Source organism: Anoplopoma fimbria, chromosome 20 (assembly GCF_027596085.1).
Source record: "Anoplopoma fimbria isolate UVic2021 breed Golden Eagle Sablefish chromosome 20, Afim_UVic_2022, whole genome shotgun sequence".
NCBI classification, from domain to species: domain Eukaryota; kingdom Metazoa; phylum Chordata; class Actinopteri; order Perciformes; family Anoplopomatidae; genus Anoplopoma; species Anoplopoma fimbria.
The window spans coordinates 15392596-15414394 of NC_072468.1; the positions used below are offsets into that span (position 1 = coordinate 15392596).

The window sequence follows — 21799 nt, forward strand, 5'->3', positions numbered from 1 at the left end:
GACTACTCTTCACTTCAGTGAGCAGCTTCATTCTGCAAGGAAAACAGAGCCTTACTATTTTCAACATAAAATGATCCTCATTAAATGATCTAATTCATAGCATTCACTATCAGAACAAACGACAAAGCAGACACATGAGTATAAATCACTGTGTTTATTTAGTGTCTTAATAATTTAAGAGTGTTGAACAGTCGGGTTTGGTGGTCCTCTGGCGGATAACGTGCGGTGCTGCAACGTTGTGACCTTACAGTATCTGCTGCAGTGATCTAAAGCCCGCCTCGCTCTTCGTCTTTGTACACACAGATAAACTTCAGATTATAATGATCCTGGTCTGCCGCTGCCGCCCTGTTCGATACATGAACTGGGAGGCGTCAGTCTAAGGCACGCATAGCTTAATAAGAAGAGGCAACATTCCTGTGTGGCCTCTTGGACAGAAATTAGCAGCGCACATCAGTCTTACATCTGTCTCTATGGAGACCGCAGCCTCTACATGCTTAATGCACTATCAGCAATCACTAAGGCCGACTAGGTGTAAGATTCGTACTCTCACATTGAATCTAGGCTACACAGATCACAGACAGATGTGCCCTGAAGCTGGTTATACTCTCATTATCCAGTCTGTGTACCAGTCCCACAGGCGGTGACAGAGGTTAATCTGTTATAGCACTGTAAGTCCCTCTGTGGCAGTCGCCTGCATTGAGATGAGGCTAAGTGTGTCTGTTCTGGTCGCTGATTTGGGCTACGGTGCTGTGGATCCTTCTTGTTCCCCTTTGTAGACTCGCAGAATGGCCTTACACACAAACTGGAACTGACACTGAAACACACAAGAGACAAAGTGTTACTAAGTGTTACATAACTGTTTTTGAAAGGGTAATCTGATTATATTTTATATTTTCCTAGTCATTCAATTCCATTTAAAGTACAAGATCAACAATTAACTGATCCTACTAACAAGTATTGTCTGTGAAACCAAGAGCCTGGTAAAGCTTATGTTTCTGTCTCATAGAGCTTAACTGTTAAAACACATCAGGGAGCCAAAATCACTAACACACCAAATACGGATTAAAACGCGGTTGAAAATAGTCTCCACAAATGTATTTTTTACTGGCGTTGGAGAAACATTCCCTAAAACATCCAGCTGTGTCAGCCTTTTTTTATCAACACTTAAGAGTCTATTGCCATGCAAGCTGCTCTGTGAGGCTGTACTTTGGCACAGCCTTTGAGCTAAATGCTAACGCCGGCATGCTAACATGCTCACAATAACCAAGCTAACTTGCTGCTATTTAGCAGGTATAATGTTTACAATTATCAACAAACTTTACCAAAGTATTGAACAATTTCATATTTGATCTGATGATGGCGCTATATATAGGAGTCAGCAGATCACCAGAGTAATTAAGATTGTTCCTGAGGAGGACATAAATGCATGTGCCAAATTCGTTCTGACATTTCACTCAAAACAACAAATGTGACATTTACAGTGGCGCTAGAGGAAAAGTCAGAGAATCACAAAAGTCAGTAGTATTAGTAACCTTGAAATTGCGAAATCTGTGAGATATTTCAGACTGAACCAAAGTGGTTGACCAACCGACACTGCCATCTACACAAGCATGCTGCTGGAATTAAACTCCATCTGTTCATGAAGATTGTATGATACGATTGAAAGCTCCAGAACAGCTACTGAGTGGACCTCGTGGTGAGATTGATCTGTCAGCTGTGTATTTGTGACCCATTTTCAATGTTTTACATTGTCAGCAGGAACCAACAGGCTTGTGGCGGAGCGTAAGGAAGACAGACAGGGAAAGAAAGCTGGAAAGCATTGAGAAACACATTGTAGAATAAAGCCTCATCTTTAAACATATGGCGTCCTAATTTGAAGGTTTGTCCTCTGACTGTGCATGTTTTCCATCAGTGTCAGGGACACAAACATATGAGGGAAACCTGAGGAAACGTTCCATCAGCACAAAGACATCAGAGAAGAAGCCTCAGGGACCGGATCGCCTTTCAAAATAAGGGTTATAGTGGTGGCAGCAGTGGTCTAGAAGCAGGCTTGTCACTGGAGGGCTGCCATATTCCCAGCACTACCTCCCATCAAAGCAATGAGTAACACTTTCCTCTCCCTCGACAAACACTGCTGAGGTGCCACAGAGCAAGGCTTCCAAACTCAGCCTGCCAGCTCCTTTGCCGTCAGTATAAAACTGTGGCAGCCACGTTTCTGTGAATTAATGAAGGTTTAAGATGACTGGAACCCTGCAGTTGGCCACTTCACTGTGCACTAATTCTAGGCAGAATGGAGTGAAACCTTCTCTCCCTTAACATGGTATTTTTTAAAGAAACTCTAAGCATTCATTAGATTTTTCAATCCTCCATAAGATTCAACTCCATTAAATAAATCTTTCACAAAATCTCCGACATTTTAAACTAATTGCAGTGTGCCCTAATGAAAAAAGAAATGTTGTTTTTTAAATTAATACATGCATTTTTAAAGACTTTATTGAGGCAAGAGAAAGCGTGTGGCTAAGATGTTGGACTAACATATAAAGGAAAAAGACATCTCTCAAAGTGTGACTATCTGCAGAAGGTTCAACCCAAATCTTCTACATTATCTTTTACTTGCAGTCCTCAGTTAAGTGAGCATTTTAAAGAGCACTTCTCACAAACGATATTGTTCTCTGTGGTTAGATCCCAAATTATTTCAAGCCAGATATCCCTATAAAACAAACTAAAATAAAATGCAAGTTTAACAAGGCTTAGACCATGTAGAAGACAAATCAGCTGGGTCTTATAATCATTTAAAGATGGAATCGGCTGAGATATTTAGAAAATAAAGACAGTGAATACTAAGGACAGCTAAAACTTCTCCCAAGCGACAGGTGACCATGATTAAGAATTTAATAACGGAGAGAACAATCACTATGGAAGAAATCCTTGTTCCGTTTCTCCGTACCGTGGTCTGAATCATCATGGCTCGCTGATCTCTCACTGTTCTGACAATGTCCAGCGGGAACACCGGCCTGAACCCATCCAACAAAGTCAGAGCCGCTTCCATGGTGATCAGAACTCCTGTCCGTCCAATCCCAGCACTAAAATTCAAAACAAACAAAGCATTAAGTGTATAGCAGAGACAGGTACAGTACGTATGTGTGAGGGTGAGTGTGAGGGCGTTACCTGCAGTGTACCATTAGTGGCTCTTCACCTCTCCTCCTCTCCCTGACCGAGCTGATGAACAGCAGGAAGTCTGAAGGGTCATCGGGTACGCCGTGGTCGGGCCACGCGACATACTGCAGGTGTGTGACTGCACGCTCCTCACCCCGCTGACACACACACACACACACACACAAACGAAAAAGAAAGGTGGATAACCAGTAACCTTTGGGAAATATATCATCCACATGAGACTAACGCTGCAGCGTTACAGGCTTAAACACTCAATACACAATATTCAGCATGTGAGAAAACAAAAGCGTGTAATGGAAACACAGAGCAGGTGAGGATTCAACCACAAACCTGCACATGACCAGTAGGCGACACTGAAATCAGGAAGTGAAATAGGACATGAAAGATGAAAACAGGTGGCGAGGAGAATGGCTGAGTTTAGAGTTTATAATAGTCATGTGGCCTGTGACTCCATGCAGGGATTAACTCGCTCCGCCAGAGGAACAGATGGGCTCACACAGCAGTATCTGTGTGTGAATGTATGTGACTTCATACTTCATGCCTTCTTGAGCATTATCTGTTAGTTTACCTGGTCGGAAAAAAGCTAATTTAAATCAGATTATCTACCATTTTAAGTGTTTTAAACTTTCTTGGCTAAACCTCTCAGAAAGAGCCTGCCCACCAACACGCAGTTAATACACACCAAGGCGCACAGGCCCGCCCACACACACATACAAACCATGCCACCCATACGGAGGGGACTGTATTTTTGTTTGCTTCCCGTGGTGAACTCTGTTATGTGACATATGGCACAAACATGGTACATGTCACTGCAAACATACAAACAGAAAAGCTCTGTGTTGTGTTGATCATGCTTTGCTAAGGGTTCCTGTGGATATGGAAGCAGGTGTGAACTTCAGGGCAACTAAGGTTGCAACTAATTATTTTCCTAATTGTATTTTTGCAGACTTGTTTTTTTTATTAATTGATTGGCCTATATGAGATCAGAAAACAGTTAAAGGTTCAGTGCTCTGGCTGAAACTTTTAAAAATATATTATTTAAATTTGTATTAATATTATATTCTATTTCTGCCAATAGATCCCTCAAAATGCTATACACTGTCCATTAAAAAAAAAAAGCTCAAGCTGATGTCAAAGGTCTTGTTTTATCCAACCAAATGCCCAAAACCCCCAAATATTGAATTTACTATGATGTTAAGACAAGGAAAAGCAGCAAATTTTCACATTTGAGAAGAATAAACAAGTGATTTTGTACTTTAAAAGTAACGTAATTGATCATTTGATTATCGACTAATCATTTTCTACTGTACCTGTGTGTGTGTCAGAGTGAACTGCCGCGTCACATACGCCAGGTTACACTCCTCAGAGTGACACTTCACCTGCATTGGCCCGTAATCCTTCACTTCAGGCGGATGCGGCCAGTACTGGTGGCACTTGGTCTGCAAGTGTATGACATCACCGAGAAAATTACATTACATGTGACATGAATCATCAGTCAGGATACAGTGTACGACTGCTGCTGCATCAGCCTAGCTCTACTCTCATGAAATCAAACTCATATTCAACAGCATTGTTTGTTCAACCCGGCAGTCTGAGGAACAAAAGCAATCCATCAGGGGAAGGATGTGAACTGATTGTCAATTTGTGTGTGTGTGTCTGTGTGTGTGTTATCGTCAAGTGGAGCGAAACTCACGGCACTTGACGAGTAGCAGGAAAATGATCAATTAATATAAGCATCTGGTTACCAAGCAACAGCTGAGACAGAGACATCTTCATTCAACAAGACCTTGATACCTCGCTGCCTCTGTTTCTGTGTGAATGTGTCCTCGCTCTCAAATTGTTTCTCTTGTTGCCAATCCTGCTCACGCTTCACATTTAGCTCCTCTCTACAATTTGAAACCCTGTAATTACTCATAATTGTGGCAATTTATCATTTTTGTGAGCAAACATCACCGCTGAACATTGTAATTACAGTATCATGTAATAATGTCCTAGTAGTGCCGCAGTAATCACCGCTAATGCATCGCTGATATGAGCTGTGTAATTTCTCGTGCTTCACTTTCTGTTTTTTCATTAACATACCTGTGTCAATGTGGCTGTTTACAGTGTGAAAGTATGAACGCATGTATACCCGTCCCCGCTCTGTCAGAGTTGTTAGCATGATGATGGTGTGTATCTGTTGCTCCCAAACAGTCTGCCAAAAGTGAGTGCAGGTCTGTGGCAATGGACCCTGAGCTGCAACATAACGCAAACACACACCAGACACAGGGGGCACCACCTGCGAGACAGACAAATAAATACACACAGCACACAGAGGATTACATTAAATGTCAGACAGGGAAGAGACACTTCATATTAGTGATGCGCACCGTGATGTGGCTGGCGTTGATGTAGTCCTCTGGGCCCTGAAGCACCACTCTAGTTGCATCATCTGAAAGGAGAGCAGGGTGGCACTGCATGAGGGTCATAATAGAGCCTTAGACACACCACAGGCTCAACCAATTAAATTTTGTGAGGTGCTACAGCGGTGAGCTTTCAGAACAAGGTTAAAAAAGGCAGCACAGAGCTGTGGGTGTCGGTGGGGAGGGCGAATAGCAGGGCACAGACACACAAATAATCAGAATAAGCAGCACTTACAAGGTAAAACATCCTTATATCGGTTCTTGTCCATGTTCTCAGGGAGCCGAGCACAGTTTAGTGACAGACCAGGCTTCCTCCTGTATAAATTCTAGGAATTACAAGCATACAAACACATGCTTTGCAGTAACACACACAGAAACATACACAAACAAAAACTGCAAATTCCAGGCCGGTGACGTCATCTTTGTTTTAGATTGTCGGAAGTCTGAGTGAAGATTAGTAATCATTAATCTGACACCAAGACAGGCTCATTATGCTTAAAAATAACTGTGTTTGTGGGCCAAACTAAAGAATGCTTTTTTTGTTTGATTTGGCTTATAAGTCCATTTTTCAATACTTGTTCACTGTTTATCTCCCAACTGCATATTTAATACCTCAAAATGGAAACAGAGTGTGCCAGACTGTATTCCTCTCTCCAGCTGTCGCATCGATTCCTCCACAGTCGTGACCCGCTCTGACTGGCCAGGTGACAGCTTGTCTCCCTGTGATTGGCCGGTGAGCGTGAGGGCGGGAGGTAACTGCAGCAGGGGTGCCACCCGGCCAGGACCTGGAATGCAAGGACGGTTCAAGGCTGTGATAAATATTCATAGAAATAAGACAAACAGTGTGCACTCTTATATCACCTGCTGCTTCAGCAGTTTTGAGTCTCTGTTAAACACACACGCCCACACACCTTTACGTCTGATGAGCAGGGCCAGCTCTCTGGAGTGCGACTCTCTGCTGGCTCGTATGAACATGACAACCTGGTCATGTGTGTGTTCAGAGATGTCTCGGCCGTTGATGAGCACCAACAGGTCTCCCTCCAGGAGTTGGGGCTCACATCGACCTGCCTACAAACAACACAAAGATGAAATCTCAACACCAAACATCAATCTGTCTTTCAGTCTAGGGCTTAAAGCTAGACCGAGTTTCGGGCTGATATTACTTTATTATATTTAGAATCAGTGTATATGTCGGCAAATAAGTAAGAAGAAATTGCATTACAGAAACGCCAAACCTGGTAATTTAGAAACAGTGTCACCAGTAAATAGTTTGTCCACCAGATACCACCTATACGAAAGTTATTTCCCATTTTAAGTATCAATTAATGTGACTAAATGAATCGACTTATCGTCAAAAATAGCACCGAAATAGTGAAAAGTGTTTAAAATATCGTAGAGCCAAAGGTAACGATATTTCCGACCAACAATCCAAAACCCAAAGGTTTATCTTGACAAATGAATGACACAATTAATCCCTTATATATTTACGTATATATTGATATATATAAAACAAATACATTACCTCCTTGGTGGAGGTAATTACAAACTAATGTTTCTGGTGAGCTACCAATGAAGCGATCAATGAATTGACAAATTTTTCCTAATCATTCATCAGTCCATATTGTGTTAACATTTCATCATAATGTTATTTTGACACCACCTGGAGACACTACACCGCAAAACACAAACACACCCACGTCGGTTCTTACCGGAGAGTCGGGTTTAACGTGGGATATGGCTAGAGGCATTTTCTGGTCCACTCCACCCTAGGAGGAGTTATGGCAATTAGATGGAGCAAGAGCAGTCAAGTGACAACACAAACATAATGTGTATTAATAAATTAAAACAACGTAAAACGCTGCCTGCCACACCTGAAGGTAAGAGACACACAAAGAGTTTAAGAGAGAGACCCACTTTAACATTGAAGCCAAACTTGCCGTCATGATCGGGGGCAATACATATGAGCATCAGGTCACCGTCGCCGAGAGCACCCTGCATACACACAAGCACTCAGAATCGATGGAGACATTGATGGATATACAGCAATACACTTGTTTTGAGTTTATGGGAACATAACAGACCTTGTCGTAGTGGTGTGAGATGTGGTCACCATCCTCCTCTCCGATACTGTCGTCAATGTGTAACAAAGCCTCTGTCCCTCGGCTTTAAGAGATGAGATAAAATAAAGACATTTTTTTCTTTCTGATTTGCAGATTAACATGATTTACAGGTGTGATACAATTCTGAATAATCTTATATCATAATATTTTATTCAACTTTAATGCTTTGCCAACACATTTTTGGCCTGTTCAATTCATACTTTTTGACCAATTTTGCAATTAAAATTGCAACCTTTTTTTTTTTTTTTTATGAATAAAAGCATAAGCCCTTTTTTGTTGTTTTCATAGTATATGAACATTGATAACTTACGTACCAGTTATAACAAAATAATACAGAGTGGTGATTCCTCTCTATCAAATAAAGTCTTTGGCTGAGGATAACTACTGCAGAAAGGAGCATGCAAAAGGCGGGTGAAGATGAAAACAGCTGGAAGTTACTTTAAGTGGTTTGGCAAACTCACTGAAGTAACATTAACTAGCTAAATGTGGTGTCAACAGCTGTCACTAATGATGTTATTTAAATTGCACCAAATGCGAATGCAATGTCGGTGTAAAAATGATTAAATTTCCTTTTATATATTCATAGCCCATTTCATTTAGAGAGTTTAGGGGTGTACCTAAGAAGAAGACACATTTCTGTAACTGATACTTACTGATACGGTGAAGAGTCTCCCTCACTGTCCTTGCTGCTGCTCACAGACGCCCTGTATGTGTAGAAGACGTCCTCCCCCTCCGACATGTCCTTCATGTCATTGCTCAGTTCAACTGAGGATGGCCGAGGTTTACTGATGCCGTGGCGAACTCGAGGACTTCGCCTGCCAGAGAGACAAACAAACAAAACCAGGTGAGTGTAAGATTTTATCGATGATATAACCTGAGTTAAAAAAAGGAAAAGAAATGCTAGATTGATGTTTGACTGCAGCTGAGAACATAGAGTGGTGGTTGATCCTACAGGCCGTACCAGTTGGGGGTGTTTGGGGGCGATCTAGACGGCAGGCTCTTGGTTTCAAGCTGCTCTGATGAAATCGACCTCTGCAGGACTGGGTTCCACACCATCCCCCCCACAACACGCTGGCACACTGGACCACTGCAAATAAGAAGGGACAATAAACCTTTCAGTGTTTGTGACAAAAATATCCATGCAAATATATTTGCACAGGCAACACCCACCTGTCAGTTTTACTGTTGCCTAGCCCCAGGTGTTGTGTTATCAACTTTCTGTAGGCCTGAACCGTGCTGTTGTTGTGTTTGGGGCTCCTGACAGTCCGGTTGGAGCAGAAGAAGGAGTGATGATCCACACTGGACCTCCACAGGTTCTTACAGGTCTTGGCACAGGGCAGAACCAGAGACACCTCACAATCCTGGGTCTCCCCCTGCAATATACAGAGTAATTATTTTTTTATAATGCTTAAAATATTGGAGTTCTTTGCGACTCCAATATTCAAGGTCACATCTCTAACTTAAGATGCTCAGGTTGCATTTGTTGCCGAAATAAAAAAAACTGCTTCTTCTCACATTTTTTATGAATGATTTATATCCTGTCACACATATAAACACAAAGAGAAAACCTGCCATGTGTGGATATGAACCATCAATCAATGTTATATTCTATGTAGACCATGACAAGTGTATAAATTATAATGTCCTAAATTACAGCTCAATATTTAATGGAGTCATCAGCCAGGTTTGTAGAGCAATTAAAAGCATAATTTGTTCAGAGCTATTTGAATAAATTAGTGGCAGACGGACTCACATGTTTACGTTTCAGATGTATAAGAAAGCGTTTCCTCTTGAATGAAATCTTGATGATGTTTCCCCTAAAAGTGAAGAACGCAATTGGTTGAAGGAAAAGAAGAAATACAGGTACAAGGAACATATAATTAACTTCGTCAACACTCACCAGGGAAAGAAACTTGAGCAAATCATATTGCAGAATATTGCAACACCACTGGAGGCCAAACCCACCATCAGAGGGGCGTCATTGATGTCCTAAAAGACAACGAGGGAATGATGAAAAAAATGTCACACATGAGAAGAGTAAAGAGGAATTACATGAATATCTATTCGAGGGAATCTCTCTACCATGGCAGCATGCAGCTCCACCCCATACAGCTCCAGCGTCCGTGCTGTGTTGAGGAAACATAGCTCTGCTTCGCTCTGCTTCAGCCCCCTGGGAACACAAACACACACAGACAGAGAGTCATATACATCACCAAGAACTAGATGGTGGCAACTAGATGTAATGAAGCTGCCTGTATTACTTGTGCTGTGGATGAAGATCCTCCACTTTGGACAGGAAGTCTTCATCCTGTTCAGGAATGAAGTAGCATTTGGAGAGGTAACCAGGGAGTCGAGATGGACAGTGATCCCCCATCTCCGCTGCAGGCGATGGAAAGAGACACTGAGCATTGACACATAACCAGATGCACGCATTCACACGCTGACATCTGGGCTACTGTAAGAGAGCTGCTGCTCATTGAGAGCATCCTCAACAGGAGTAATTACTCACTCAGTTATTATTAAGTCATTAATCATTTGTTTCTGTGGAAAGAGATAAGACTTACACTGCACGGCGTAAGAGGCCAACACTACAGCTGCACTCAGCGGGCACTGCAACCTGCAATCATACTCCATGATTACAACTTGTATTAGCTAAAATCATACTGTGCATAGGGGGAAGAGCGGTTAAGTTTGTGTGTTACTAACCGTCCTTCTCTAATGTCACTCCTGATCTGGAGGAAGTACAGGTGCCTGCAGGTACCAGACAAGAGGAACTTTACAAACCCACGCATTCACTTTTATACATAATCCCACTGAAAAGGACCTTTGTGAGTCAAACTACTTCTACAGATCAATTTATAGGGACATATTACTGCTGTAAAAACACACAAAACTGAGAGGCACATATACTAACCTTGTCTGTTCATGCTGCAGAGAGTTAGGATCAGACATGAAGAATCGTACTCTGAAGTTCAGATAAAAGGGAGATGCAAGACCTGCAGAGGAACAGCATCTATCTGTAGTTGCAGGTTTACCTTAATCCTCTTCTGTTCTACACCCCCTATCTTTAAATATATTGTAACATATATATATATTTTTTTAAAACATATACTTGTCTAGAGAAATAACTCAGTAAAAACAGTGAATTCCCTGGACCCAGAAAATGACAGATACCTTTTATCTGCTTCTTCAAGGGTTTCTCGGGCTCCAACCATCTCTGAGAGAAAGAAATTCATTAAGTATAATGGCTAACTGGGGCTGAAAATAAAAAGCATTTATGTAAGCATACCCTGTGGTAATCATCGTCTAAACAGCAATCAGCGAGTGCAATACGTTACATTCCCAGCCCAAATGCTCAGCAGATGAACAGTGAGCTCACAGGAGAGTGTGTGTTGGCTGTGATTGAGGCGATGGCTGTGCTGGATTCTCTGATCTGCAGACTGAAGAGCTGCCTCTCCTCCAGGCCCAGGTGGTCGCATACTTGGTCCAACAGAATAACACCTTCATCCTGCTTCTGAGATATGGAAACAACAAATAAACATTGATATCAACCAAAACTTTGACTGACGTTTACCCGTTGCTTATTTGTAAATGTAGAAAATACAGTGCCATATGTTGCAGTCGTGCCTAATACATAGATAGGAAAATAAAAATAGTTTTTAATAAATCTGTGAGTTTGTCCGTGGTAATTTTAAATATTGAAGTTGGTTGTATATCAGACAAAAACAATTAATATTGCATATAGCCTGGTGAAAAACACTTTGTTTAACTATTTAACTCTGAGGGAAAACCCGCAGCTCAACTGCATTTTCTCCACACTTGTAGGAGCACATTCACATCACAAGAGGACCGTGTTTATTGTAAACTCTGCTGAACAGTGAGTTCTTTCAGCAGGAAACAAAATCATTCTTGATGTGCGTGTGGACACAAAATCAGGGTGAAGATCGGTTTAAATGGGCCATTCATCAGTGAAAATCTTGTAAAACACAATAAATCTTATATCAACACGAGAAACACAGGAGTCGTAAAAAAAGAGCCTAATGGAGACTTTAATATTGGAAACAACCGCAGCGTTCTCCCACTGATCACATAAAGATGCCGCACAGCTTCTGTCCTAGAAAGCAATATTTGTGATTTCCTGCATGTGTGTGTGTTAATGCTTGTCAGTGTGTGTGTGTGTGAGTATACTGTGTAAGACACGATATGCTGATGATGTTAAAGGCCCTTTTTAAGTGTGACAACCTCTGTTAGCTCCAAGAGGTGAGCGTGTCCTTCAAACCAAGGTCACAGAGTTAAACAAGAGATGTGGATCAATGGGAACATGAAAGAGTAGTCGGTCACTGTATCATACTCTGACGCTACGATCATTAGCAGAGCACAGAGACAGATTGGAATAACATATGATCTCTTCAACAACAGACAGGAAACAGTGTGTGTCTGTGTGTGTGTGTGTGTGTGTGTGTGTGTGTGTGTGTGTGTGTGTGTGTGTGTGTGTGTGTGTGTGTGTGTGTGTGTGTGTGTTACGCACGCTGACTCTGAAGGTCTCGATAGTGCCGTCCAGCAGCTGAACTAGGCAGAGCAGGTCCGGTTTTGGCATGTCTGTTACCACGGTAACTCTGCCTCCTTCTCAAGACAAAACCTCTGCCCTCAGCTTGTCACTGAATGCGGACCTGGAAACACACACGCACACACAACCACAAAAACAGTGTCAGATGTTTCCAGACTGTTGTCTTCTAATGCACCTCCCTCAGGATGACATTGTGTGATGAGTAATATATGTGCTGTATGGAGCATCGGGCTGCAGTGAGTAATGCAGTGTGAATGCGAAGGAGTGACTGTGTTTTTGTGTGTGTGTGTGTGTGTGTGTGTGTGTGTGTGTGTGTGTGTGTGTGTGTGTGTGTGTGTTTGTGTAATTCCTTATTATTTTGGCCTGGGTCTGAACATGTCCCTTCCCTCTCCCTGCTGCTCTCCCTGCTGCGTCTCTCCGCCTTACACAGGCAGCTGAATGATAAGAATGTTAAACATTTCTGAGTTGAACACGCCCATCTACACTACACTAAGACTGATCTCAGACCAGCCTCTGGGAGCAATGCACGCAGCGGGATTACAAACACACACACATACATGCACTACTAATACATGTTTAAACCCAATACCTTGCTTTGATAATACCTCAATATATATGAGTGTGTGTGCATCTTTGTGCATGCAAGTGTGTGTACGTACATGTGTCCTGTCTTGGTTTGCAGGTGAATGATTAAAGGATCCCGACCAGCCTGTCTCACACTGATTCTGAAAGGACACACAGTGTGTGAGTTAATGTTTGAACACAGTGACACACTCTGAATATATTAAAACCGAGCTGTTCCCAGCTTGGTGACTTGTTTTCCATAATGACCCTTCTCACAGGCAGGCCTCTAATGAATTTACAAGCAAATGCTCTAATTATAAAACCTCATCATGATGTAGAGACGTATGACCTCACTGGGTGTTTTGCATCTCGCGTCTATATCTGATATAATGCGGTTTGTGTCAACGTGACAGATACAGATTAGGAAATAAAAGAGTTATCTTACTTTATGTTGCTTTTAACACACATTTCTGCCATAGCTTTATCTATTCAAGTTAAAAGTGTACATTGTGGGACATAAAACACTAAGTGATGGCCCCTAGTGATTTACCAAACGTGCACATACCAACGAATAAACAGGCCCTATCTCGGTGTCTTAGGCACATATTTATATTGTCTGACTGTCCCAGTCTGTCGATAATGAACTCTGCTGTGACCTGCCTGTACTTTGAACCACAGCGCCAACAAGGAACCTGTTGACAACCTGAAAGTTTTCTACAGCTACACCCAAAAGGAGGAACACTTCACTGGCAAACTTTCCTCCAACCACAGCCGTCCTCGTAACTACAACTTGGCCAAGTGGCTGCTTTTTTTGGGAAGAGAATGTTTAAAAGACCAAAAAAAAAGAAGATATGTGTACCTCAGTCGTCCCGCTTCAGAGACGGATCATACTCCTCAGACTATCCGCTGTGAAAAGCTCGGGACGGGGCGCGTCGGAAGAGCCAGGTATAGTTAGGTAAATATCCGGGACAAGTTTCTCATCCCTGGCTGCGCTGACTCCGCGCGACCCCGCCCCTTCGCCGCGCGCGCTGCCGATTGGACGCGCGCTCTAGGGGGCGCGCGCGCAAAACATCGGAAATATGCAGGGCAACACAAACCAAAACATGACAAAAGTTTTACTCAAATCCTCCACTTAAGTTAAAGTAATAATACAACAATTACAAGAAGAGTCCTGCAATGACAATGTTATTTAAAGTATATAAGTATCGGGAAAATGTACTATCTATCTAGATAGATAGATAGATAGATAGATAGATAGATAGATAGATAAACCCTCATGGGTTTACAAGACACCAACAATACAGCTGCAGTGGACCCACATCTCATCAGGTCACATTTGATTACAAAATAACATGTTGCTTCACCGCTCCATCTTAAACAAAACATTCTGCAGAAAGTGTACAATGCAGTCACTTATTATAATTAAGCCTTTATTAGTCCCACAATGGGGAAATTCGGTTCTCTGCATTTGACCCATCCCGGAGGAGCAGTGGGCTGCAATGAAGCGCCCGGGGAGCAATTTTGGGGTTAGGTGTCTCGCTCAAGGACACCTCGGCATGTTGCCTGTAGAGGGGTTCGAACCACCGACCTTGTGGTTGTGGGTCAAGCGCTCTACCTCATGTGCCACAGCCGCCCCATATTGTACTATTATTTATAATATTGTTAGATTATTATAACTCATGCATGAATGTAAGAGCAGCATTTTATTGTTTAAATTCGTTGAGGTAGAGCAACATTTTAACTATTTTATATAAGACTGTAACAATTGATTATAATCTCAATGGATTCATCTCCATTTATGGATTGATTGTTTGTTTGAAAAAAGTCAGAAAAGACCCCGCTAAATGGCAGTATCAATTTCCCAAAATCCTAAAATGAAACCTTCATAATGCTTTTTCTGTCCAACCAACATCCAAACCTCAAAAGCATTAAGAATAAGTTATTACAACAGGCCTACCTGAAGGGAAAAGAGCAAATTCTCAAAATTGAAAATCTGGAATCATGAAATATTTGTCATTTTTGCACAAATAATCTCTAAAACAATTATCATAACAGTTGCCAATTAATTTTCTGTCTCTATAGTATAAGGTGAGAGTGAAAGAAAATATTTGAGAAGTATCTGTATTTGAACACAGTACTTGAGTAAGTGTACATTAATGATGAAATAATTATTTTTCATGCAATGTTTACACCTGATTTGATGGTATCACTCAAAGATGAAGATGTACCATATTTTCAATTTGCTCTAATTGTTCAGTGAAACACTGCAAATCCCAAAGATGTTCAATTTATGATGATTTTAAACTGGGGGAACTTGTAAATCCTCACAATTGAGATGCCGGAACCTGAGAATGTCATTGTTGCTCTCAAAGGAAAGTATTCAATATTGTCTGATCCTGCATTCCTCTCTTGGGCTTTAAATCAAGAGTAGCCATAGAGCAATGTGTAAAGGGAAAATGTGATGAGAAAAAAGCTGCTCACTGACAGGCAGGCTACAAATTCACACTCAAAAAAAAGTAAGTCTACTACAAGAAATCCCCTGCTTTCCTGTCTCCATCTACAGGAGAGAAAAAATACTGCTGTCACGTGTGTTCAATATAAAAAATGTACTGTTCATACTGAATAATACTGTGTAAAGAAACCTGCTGTATAAAACACACCCAATAACTCCTATAATCTGTAACACCCTTAAAAGACACGCTGTTGATTTAATTTATTTAATAAAAAAAAAATGCTTTAAAAAAAAGTGCTTAAAATAGAATTTAATAACAAAAAGGAAGTTGTGGAAGAAATATTCAGAACCTTTGTTTAAGTTAGTGTATAAATACTCAGGCTGTCCTGGCCAACCTGAGCAGGCAGTTGGCTGTCAATAGAGGGTCGTTAGCTTGATTAGACTCACCTTGGCCCTTGAGTGACAAATGCTGGCCCCTGTGCTCACTCCGTCTCTCCCCGGCTACAGCGGAATTCCACCATTCATTGTTACCGTTTGATTTTGCAGCTTCAACACCTTCACAGCTCACATGACACACGCATGCAGTGCTTTCATTACTGACTTTACTTATCTGCACACTCCAGTGTTTGTTTTGATCCTGTAGTTTAATACATTGTGTTGGTTTAAGTATAAAACTTGCATGGACTGCCTCCTTGTCACATTACCTGAGCCAGTACAATAATATGTTTCATATTATATTTAGTGTCTAAACAAATTATTTCCATATCCTAGACAATTTAAAGAAACAAATTGTACTGTCACTTTTTTACTTATTTTTTGCTGCTGAACCAAGTCTGAAACCAAGATGATTTGACCATTTCCAATGTCAACCACAAATATGTCCCCAGCTGACATGACTCCCAGTTCTCTGACTGTGTGTACATGACCATGAGTAAAAGACATGACAGAGACACCATTTATCTAAAAGTTAATGACGGTTAAAAGGATGTGAATGAGATTGATTCTTGAATGGAATAGTTAGGGAAGAGAGGATGAATGCTGATGGTAATGGAGCTATGGTTGAGAACAGAAGTTACATGGTGTATTAGCTGTCCTTATGCAGAAATAGTTTGTTCATCTTTCCCCTCCTGTTAGCCTTGAGGACTGAACCAGCGAGCCTGTTCGTTCTGGTGGCGTTGGCTGATCTGCTGAATCTCGGGGTGGGTTTCCTTCTCTTGTAGGAATGTTGTTAGACTGTAGAGATGAATGTGTTGGATGCCAGGAGAAGCGAAAACCAGCCCCAGCTAGTTCCAATGCCGTTGGAGTGATGTGACAAGAGGTGTCAAACTGAAGCCGGTCGGTCAGACCAGAAGAGACCAGTTCACTTTGGGGTGACAGGGGGAAGCCAGCGCTGTAACAGAGGGGGACCTCCCCCCTGCTGCTGTTCAAGGATCGGCTTTCTGCCACAGTAACGAAGACACCCTGTACCAAGTCTGAACCCAGCAGCTCCCAATTTAGAAGCAGACACCGGAACAAACTTGATGTTATTTCAGTATGTGCACTTCATGTCCCATTTATCTGATTCACAACAACCCCAGTTTCATATCCTAAATGAGTGTATTGTCTTTAACTTTTTTCCTTTACGGATGGAAAAGAGGAATCTTTGTACCTCTCCTCTCTCAAGAATCTGTTTTTGCCAGACTCAAGATAGTTCCTCTTTATTTTCAAATTTACACAATGTATGATTGTGTTGTTGATATGTTGATATAAATGTTTCCTTATGTTATTCATTCAACAACAAGATTATTTGGATTAATTGTGTCTGAATGTCTGGAGTGTATATAAACTGCTATGATATAAAACAACTAGCCATTATACATATATGTGAGATGCTACTGGGGTTTGGTCATATATCACAAGCATGAAACTTGGTTTGTGATGATGTGGAGAGGCCCTGTCCTTTCTCAGGCTTGCAGCAGCCACATGAAACAGGAAGACAGATACAGAGGTGTCATGTGCTGGAATTATGGCATGCCTTTAAACATGTAGTTTAGTTTCCATGACCCATAAACTATCCTTAGGTTCCAAAGAAAAGTGTGTGCTGCAAATCTCTGGGGTTGTGCGGTGTTGATCTTTTTCTACATGTTGGCTATCAGACACGCACATTAATTCAGTACATTAGTGTTGCCGCCCACTCACAGACTTACTGGTGGTATACATTCCTCCCTCTAATCAACTGTGAAAAATTAAGAGGCCTAAAGGAAGAAAGAATGCTCCTATGATAAAATCAATTGGGTCAGTTTACAGGCCGATACCGATACCGGTACAAGGCACTGAGCTTACTCTGCTGCCTTCACATGCTGACAACTCACTACCTTAAGACCTAAAGTATTTCCTCACTTGTTGCTTACTTTTTACTGTGTACTTGTTGACCCCCTTGGTGCTATGGATTGTACCTACTAAACATGTTCTATGCTTTGGTATTATTGATTATTTTATTATTATTAAATCTGTACTATATTGTGCATGGTATATGGCCTATTTATTTGGTGCGCCTTTCAAAAAAGACAGGCTTCATGAAGGGTTTATACATTTAATTAATGGCTTTATTATAGCTTATAATGCTTTAAAGATCCGCTACAAACCAGTGATACCAGCAGATTTAAGGTTAATGTGGTTGTTTTTCAATTTATTGTGTGCCATCAAGTCTGCAGTTATAAATGTTAGTGGGCTTAAGTCATTAATTGTCAGCAATTCATCAAATCTGCAGTTGTAAATGTTATAACATTATTAAGAAATTGATGATCTGCAGCTGTTTGCAGAACCCTAAACCTGAATCACACTCAGACTTGCCAGGTGAAAACACTGCTGCTGCAGCTGGTAATAAAAGTGGTTTTCATATTTAACTTTTATACCGTATTCATAGTTTTATTTTGTGTTTCTATTGTATCCATGACATTGATTCAGTCAATCAGAATTTAAAGCAACAACCTATGGCAAAGACATAGGACCTTAATCACTTTAAGTCGCGCATGTGCGCACGCGTCATAATTTCGACATCTCCGAGGGCCCTTTAACGCAGCATTGCCGGTGCTCCTCTGCGTCTCCTACGTCAGCGGGCTTTAAACGGAGCAGCCACACTTTGAAAGTTTGGGACAGGCGGGGAGACTGCGACTGGGAAGCACGCCTTCAAAACCAACCAAACTTTTTCCTACTCTATTTCAGTTTTTAAAAAACACCCAGTCAGTCAGTCTGTCTTTGTCCAGATGACTGTGACTCAACACCGGCCGTTGACTTATGCCAAAATGAGAGGGCTCGCGTCATATCTCTCAGGTAAGTCTTGCTCACCTGCGTTCTTTAGGTTAAGTCTGACCGCGAGCTCACGTAGTACAGTCAAAAGTAACGTTGAGCCAACGCTAGAGACCAAATTGAATATTACATTAGAAAACAGAAATGAGAATAAGATATTTTAGTAATATTTAAGTAGAAAACATTACTTATTTGTGATAATAATTGTGATAATAGTTTCATATTAACGTTACAGCTGTTGAACTCCTATATAATGGACCAGCTAATCCACTGCTTGGCTTACAGCTCTGCTCAAGGGAAAGAAAGTTGAATTCAGTGAATTCCTACACAAATGTGTTTCCAGTCAGCAATTCTGCCAACAGTAAGTACACCAAAAAAAAAAAAAAAAATCATGTTTACAACTTTTTTTAGTTTTGGTTGAAGTGGATTTTTTCTTTTTAAACTAAAAAGCCCACATGTAACTATAATTTTTTTTGACCTCCTGATTGAAGCCTGGACACCCAGAAAACCCTTCTGCGACAGAGCCGGCTGAGAAGAGAGAAGGATGAGAGAGGCACAGTGGTGAGTACAGGGTTATTTACTTTAAAGACAAAGAGGCAAAATGACAAGAGGTGAAACTAAATCTGACCTCCTGACCTTTCCTTTACCGATTTCTCCTTTCTCCTCAGAGCTCAGTGAACACAGAAACCTTACAGTAAGTTATTTTACCACCTGATGCCAAAAACTAAGTCACAATAGAAAAAAAGCCAGAGTTGTCCACTCCTCTAGGTCGAGGACATTTACCAGTGACATGGTCCCTTTGCCTAAATGTGTAGTAACAACCTTGGAATCGAAAACATATTTTTTATTTACGCATTGTTATAGCTTATTAACTGTTCTGTTCATTAATAAATCATGTATTAACCACAAATTAAGTAATCAGTGATAAACAGTTAAGGAGTATTCCTATGAACACATATCTGACAGTTTTTCTCCGTCTTGCTAACCAGGATGAAACCGTCAGATTTTGATTACCTCAAAGTTATCGGCAAAGGAAGCTTTGGAAAGGTAGGATTTTTTTTATTCTCGTACATTTTTGTATTTGTGCTTGTGAGATTTTTTTATGGGACATTTAATGACACAGCTCAAACCTGTACAGGTGCTGCTCGCTAGACATAAAAAACATGGAGGCTACTATGCTGTAAAAGTGCTGCAGAAACAGATCATTTTCAAAAGGAAAGAGGTAAACTATTTATCCATCTATCCATCCATACATATACTGTATCCACTGTAACTAATGTATCTACCTTATCTACTGCATCTGTTGTGTGTCTATAGCAGCGGCATGTGATGGTTGAGAGGAGCGTGCTGCTGAAGGGACTACAACATCCATTCCTGGTGGGGCTCCACTTCTCTTTTCAGACAATAAACGTGCTTTACTTCGTCCTGGACTACGTTAATGGCGGGGAGGTACGTGATTAATAATTACTTCTCTCTGTCAACTGTGGTATGGTGAAAAACAGGTGTGAAATGAATGACAGTCTCCCTTTGCCTGCAACTTTCAAAAGTTCAAAACAATCCAATTTTGGTATCGTATACAGTATATACCAACATTTTTTACAAATATTAAGCATAAAAACAACAGAAATAGCTACATATTTCTGAAGACTACACATACAAGTTAGTTTTAAAGATTCCCCTTCTCACCTCTTTCTTCTCAGCTTTTCTACCACCTTCAGAGGGAGGGGTCATTTCCTGAAACCAGGGCTCCTTTCTACGCTGCAGAGATGGCCATGGCCCTGGGCTACCTCCACTCTCTAGACATTGTTTACAGGTTCATACACACACACACAAATAGACAAGCCATTGCAAAGTCACTCTTTCACATTTTTCTTGGCTCACTGCTCTTTGCTCATGTTTAATTGATTCATGCAGGGAATTGAAATGAAATGTTCACTTTGATAACAGAGCTCTGCATGTTCTCAAATACCATATTAAAAGATAAACCGTAATGAAAAGTGACGTAAAACCAGAGGAAATTTAAACAAAACAACAGCAATATCAGTTAAAACACATTTTTTTTGCAGGAATCTGTAGACTAACACTTTTGTCCCATCTGTTTGTCTGCCAGAGACCTCAAACCAGAGAACATCCTGCTGGACAGTGAGGGTCATGTGATGCTGACTGACTTTGGGCTTTGTAAAGAAGGCGTTGCCATTGGTGGGATTATGCATACATTCTGTGGGACTCCGGAATACCTCGCCCCAGAGGTGCTACAAGGCCACCCATACAGTACAGCAGTGGACTGGTGGGGCCTCGGCACTGTACTGTTTGAGATGCTGTATGGACTGGTGAGTTGAGGATTTGAAGTTATCTTTTAATCCTATCCCCTTCCTCAGCATCTTCGCCTTACTCCATCTCCCTGTCCTTTCTGTCAGCCTCCATTTTACAGCCGTAGCAAAGCAGAGATGTTTGAGAACATACTTCACGCCCCTCTGAAGCTGCGTAGTGGGGGGTCTCAAGATTGTTGCTCACTCTTCGAGGGATTGCTGGAAAGAGATGTCTCCAAACGCTTAGGTGGGAGCCATGACCTTGTAAGTGCACACAAAAATAAATTCCTGAGGAGAGACAAACAATGATGCACATAACCACAGAGGGTCTAATTTCATTGTGTCGCTAGGTTGAGCTGCAGGAACATTCCTTCTTTGCATCCATCAACTGGGACGACCTCCTGGCCAAGAAAGTTAGACCTCCGTTCATCCCAAAAGTGGTAGGAGAGATTCAGGACTGAATGGAGTGCATTCAATTGTCAAAAAGCAATTGACAGTGTACTCTGGCGTTTCTTTATTCCTCTTGACTCTCCAGACTGGTCCCTGTGATATCCGCTACATTGACCCAGAGTTCACGCTACAACCAGTCCCTACCTCTGTGAATGAGCGGTGTCAGGGGGGCGGGACCAGCCAGGCCTTCCCGGGATTCTCCTTCATGAACCCAGTGGAGTAGGTGGCAGCAGAGCCGGTTTCATAACACCAATCCCTCTGGGAGCATGTTTGTTCAAATATTTATTTTTTTATGTCACAAATTATTAAATCAAAGTCTATTTTTAAAAACTTAAGCAAACTGATTCTTACACTTACACTGCATGTCTCATTGGGTACTAAAAAATAAGTTATTTTAAGCATCAGTTCATAATGTGAAATGGGCTGGTTACTATTTCACAAGTACTAGCTACCATAATGTGTCAGAAAAT

At 41.3% G+C, this 21799-nt stretch overlaps 2 protein-coding genes across 4 annotated transcripts; one reads left to right on the top strand and one right to left on the bottom strand.

Annotated features, from left to right (window-relative positions):
* Positions 1–139: 139 nt before the first annotated feature.
* ptpn3 (protein tyrosine phosphatase non-receptor type 3) lies at positions 140–13814 on the bottom strand. 2 transcript variants are annotated; one of them, XM_054621274.1, is made up of 27 exons: positions 13690–13814; positions 12926–12991; positions 12228–12369; positions 11079–11213; positions 10874–10916; positions 10614–10695; positions 10406–10450; positions 10264–10316; positions 9961–10078; positions 9782–9869; positions 9600–9688; positions 9453–9516; positions 8870–9072; positions 8661–8786; positions 8353–8514; positions 7661–7742; positions 7494–7571; positions 7289–7345; positions 6491–6647; positions 6192–6364; positions 5815–5905; positions 5547–5608; positions 5309–5455; positions 4488–4616; positions 3169–3314; positions 2948–3083; positions 140–814 (listed from the first exon to the last, which is right to left on the bottom strand). In XM_054621274.1, exons 3-27 carry the CDS (start codon positions 12294–12296, stop codon positions 740–742), a joined length of 2610 nt encoding a protein of 869 aa, XP_054477249.1. In that variant the 5' UTR covers positions 12297–12369; positions 12926–12991; positions 13690–13814; the 3' UTR covers positions 140–739. The 2 variants fall into 2 exon arrangements, with proteins under 2 accessions (XP_054477249.1, XP_054477250.1); XM_054621275.1 differs by lacking the exon at positions 12926–12991.
* A 4544-nt stretch (positions 13815–18358) lies between these two features.
* Positions 18359–21663, top strand: sgk2b (serum/glucocorticoid regulated kinase 2b). Of its 2 annotated transcripts, XM_054621354.1 has the most exons (12): positions 18359–18594; positions 18856–18931; positions 19062–19131; positions 19239–19264; positions 19560–19617; positions 19709–19792; positions 19888–20019; positions 20271–20383; positions 20681–20900; positions 20988–21143; positions 21230–21319; positions 21415–21663. In XM_054621354.1, exons 1-12 carry the CDS (start codon positions 18528–18530, stop codon positions 21550–21552), a joined length of 1230 nt encoding a protein of 409 aa, XP_054477329.1. In that variant the 5' UTR covers positions 18359–18527; the 3' UTR covers positions 21553–21663. The 2 variants fall into 2 exon arrangements, with proteins under 2 accessions (XP_054477329.1, XP_054477330.1); XM_054621355.1 differs by lacking the exon at positions 21415–21663 and having other exon boundaries at positions 20988–21126; positions 21230–21317.
* The last annotated feature ends 136 nt before the right edge of the window (positions 21664–21799 follow it).

Excerpts from the sequence above, each read along its gene's own strand:
- sgk2b (XM_054621354.1), top strand. The coding sequence starts at position 18,528 with ATGACTGTGACTCAACACCGGCCGTTGACTTATGCCAAAATGAGAGGG. Across the intron at positions 19,793-19,887 it reads TCATTTTCAAAAGGAAAGAG|CAGCGGCATGTGATGGTTGA; the intron begins GTAAACTATTTA and ends GTGTGTCTATAG. Across the intron at positions 21,320-21,414 it reads CTCCGTTCATCCCAAAAGTG|ACTGGTCCCTGTGATATCCG; the intron begins GTAGGAGAGATT and ends TTGACTCTCCAG.
- ptpn3 (XM_054621275.1), bottom strand. The coding sequence starts at position 12,296 with ATGCCAAAACCGGACCTGCTCTGCCTAGTTCAGCTGCTGGACGGCACT. Across the intron at positions 11,214-12,227 it reads TCGAGACCTTCAGAGTCAGC|AAGCAGGATGAAGGTGTTAT; the intron begins GTGCGTAACACA and ends TCCATATCTCAG. Across the intron at positions 5,456-5,546 it reads TCAACGCCAGCCACATCACG|GTGGTGCCCCCTGTGTCTGG; the intron begins GTGCGCATCACT and ends TCTGTCTCGCAG.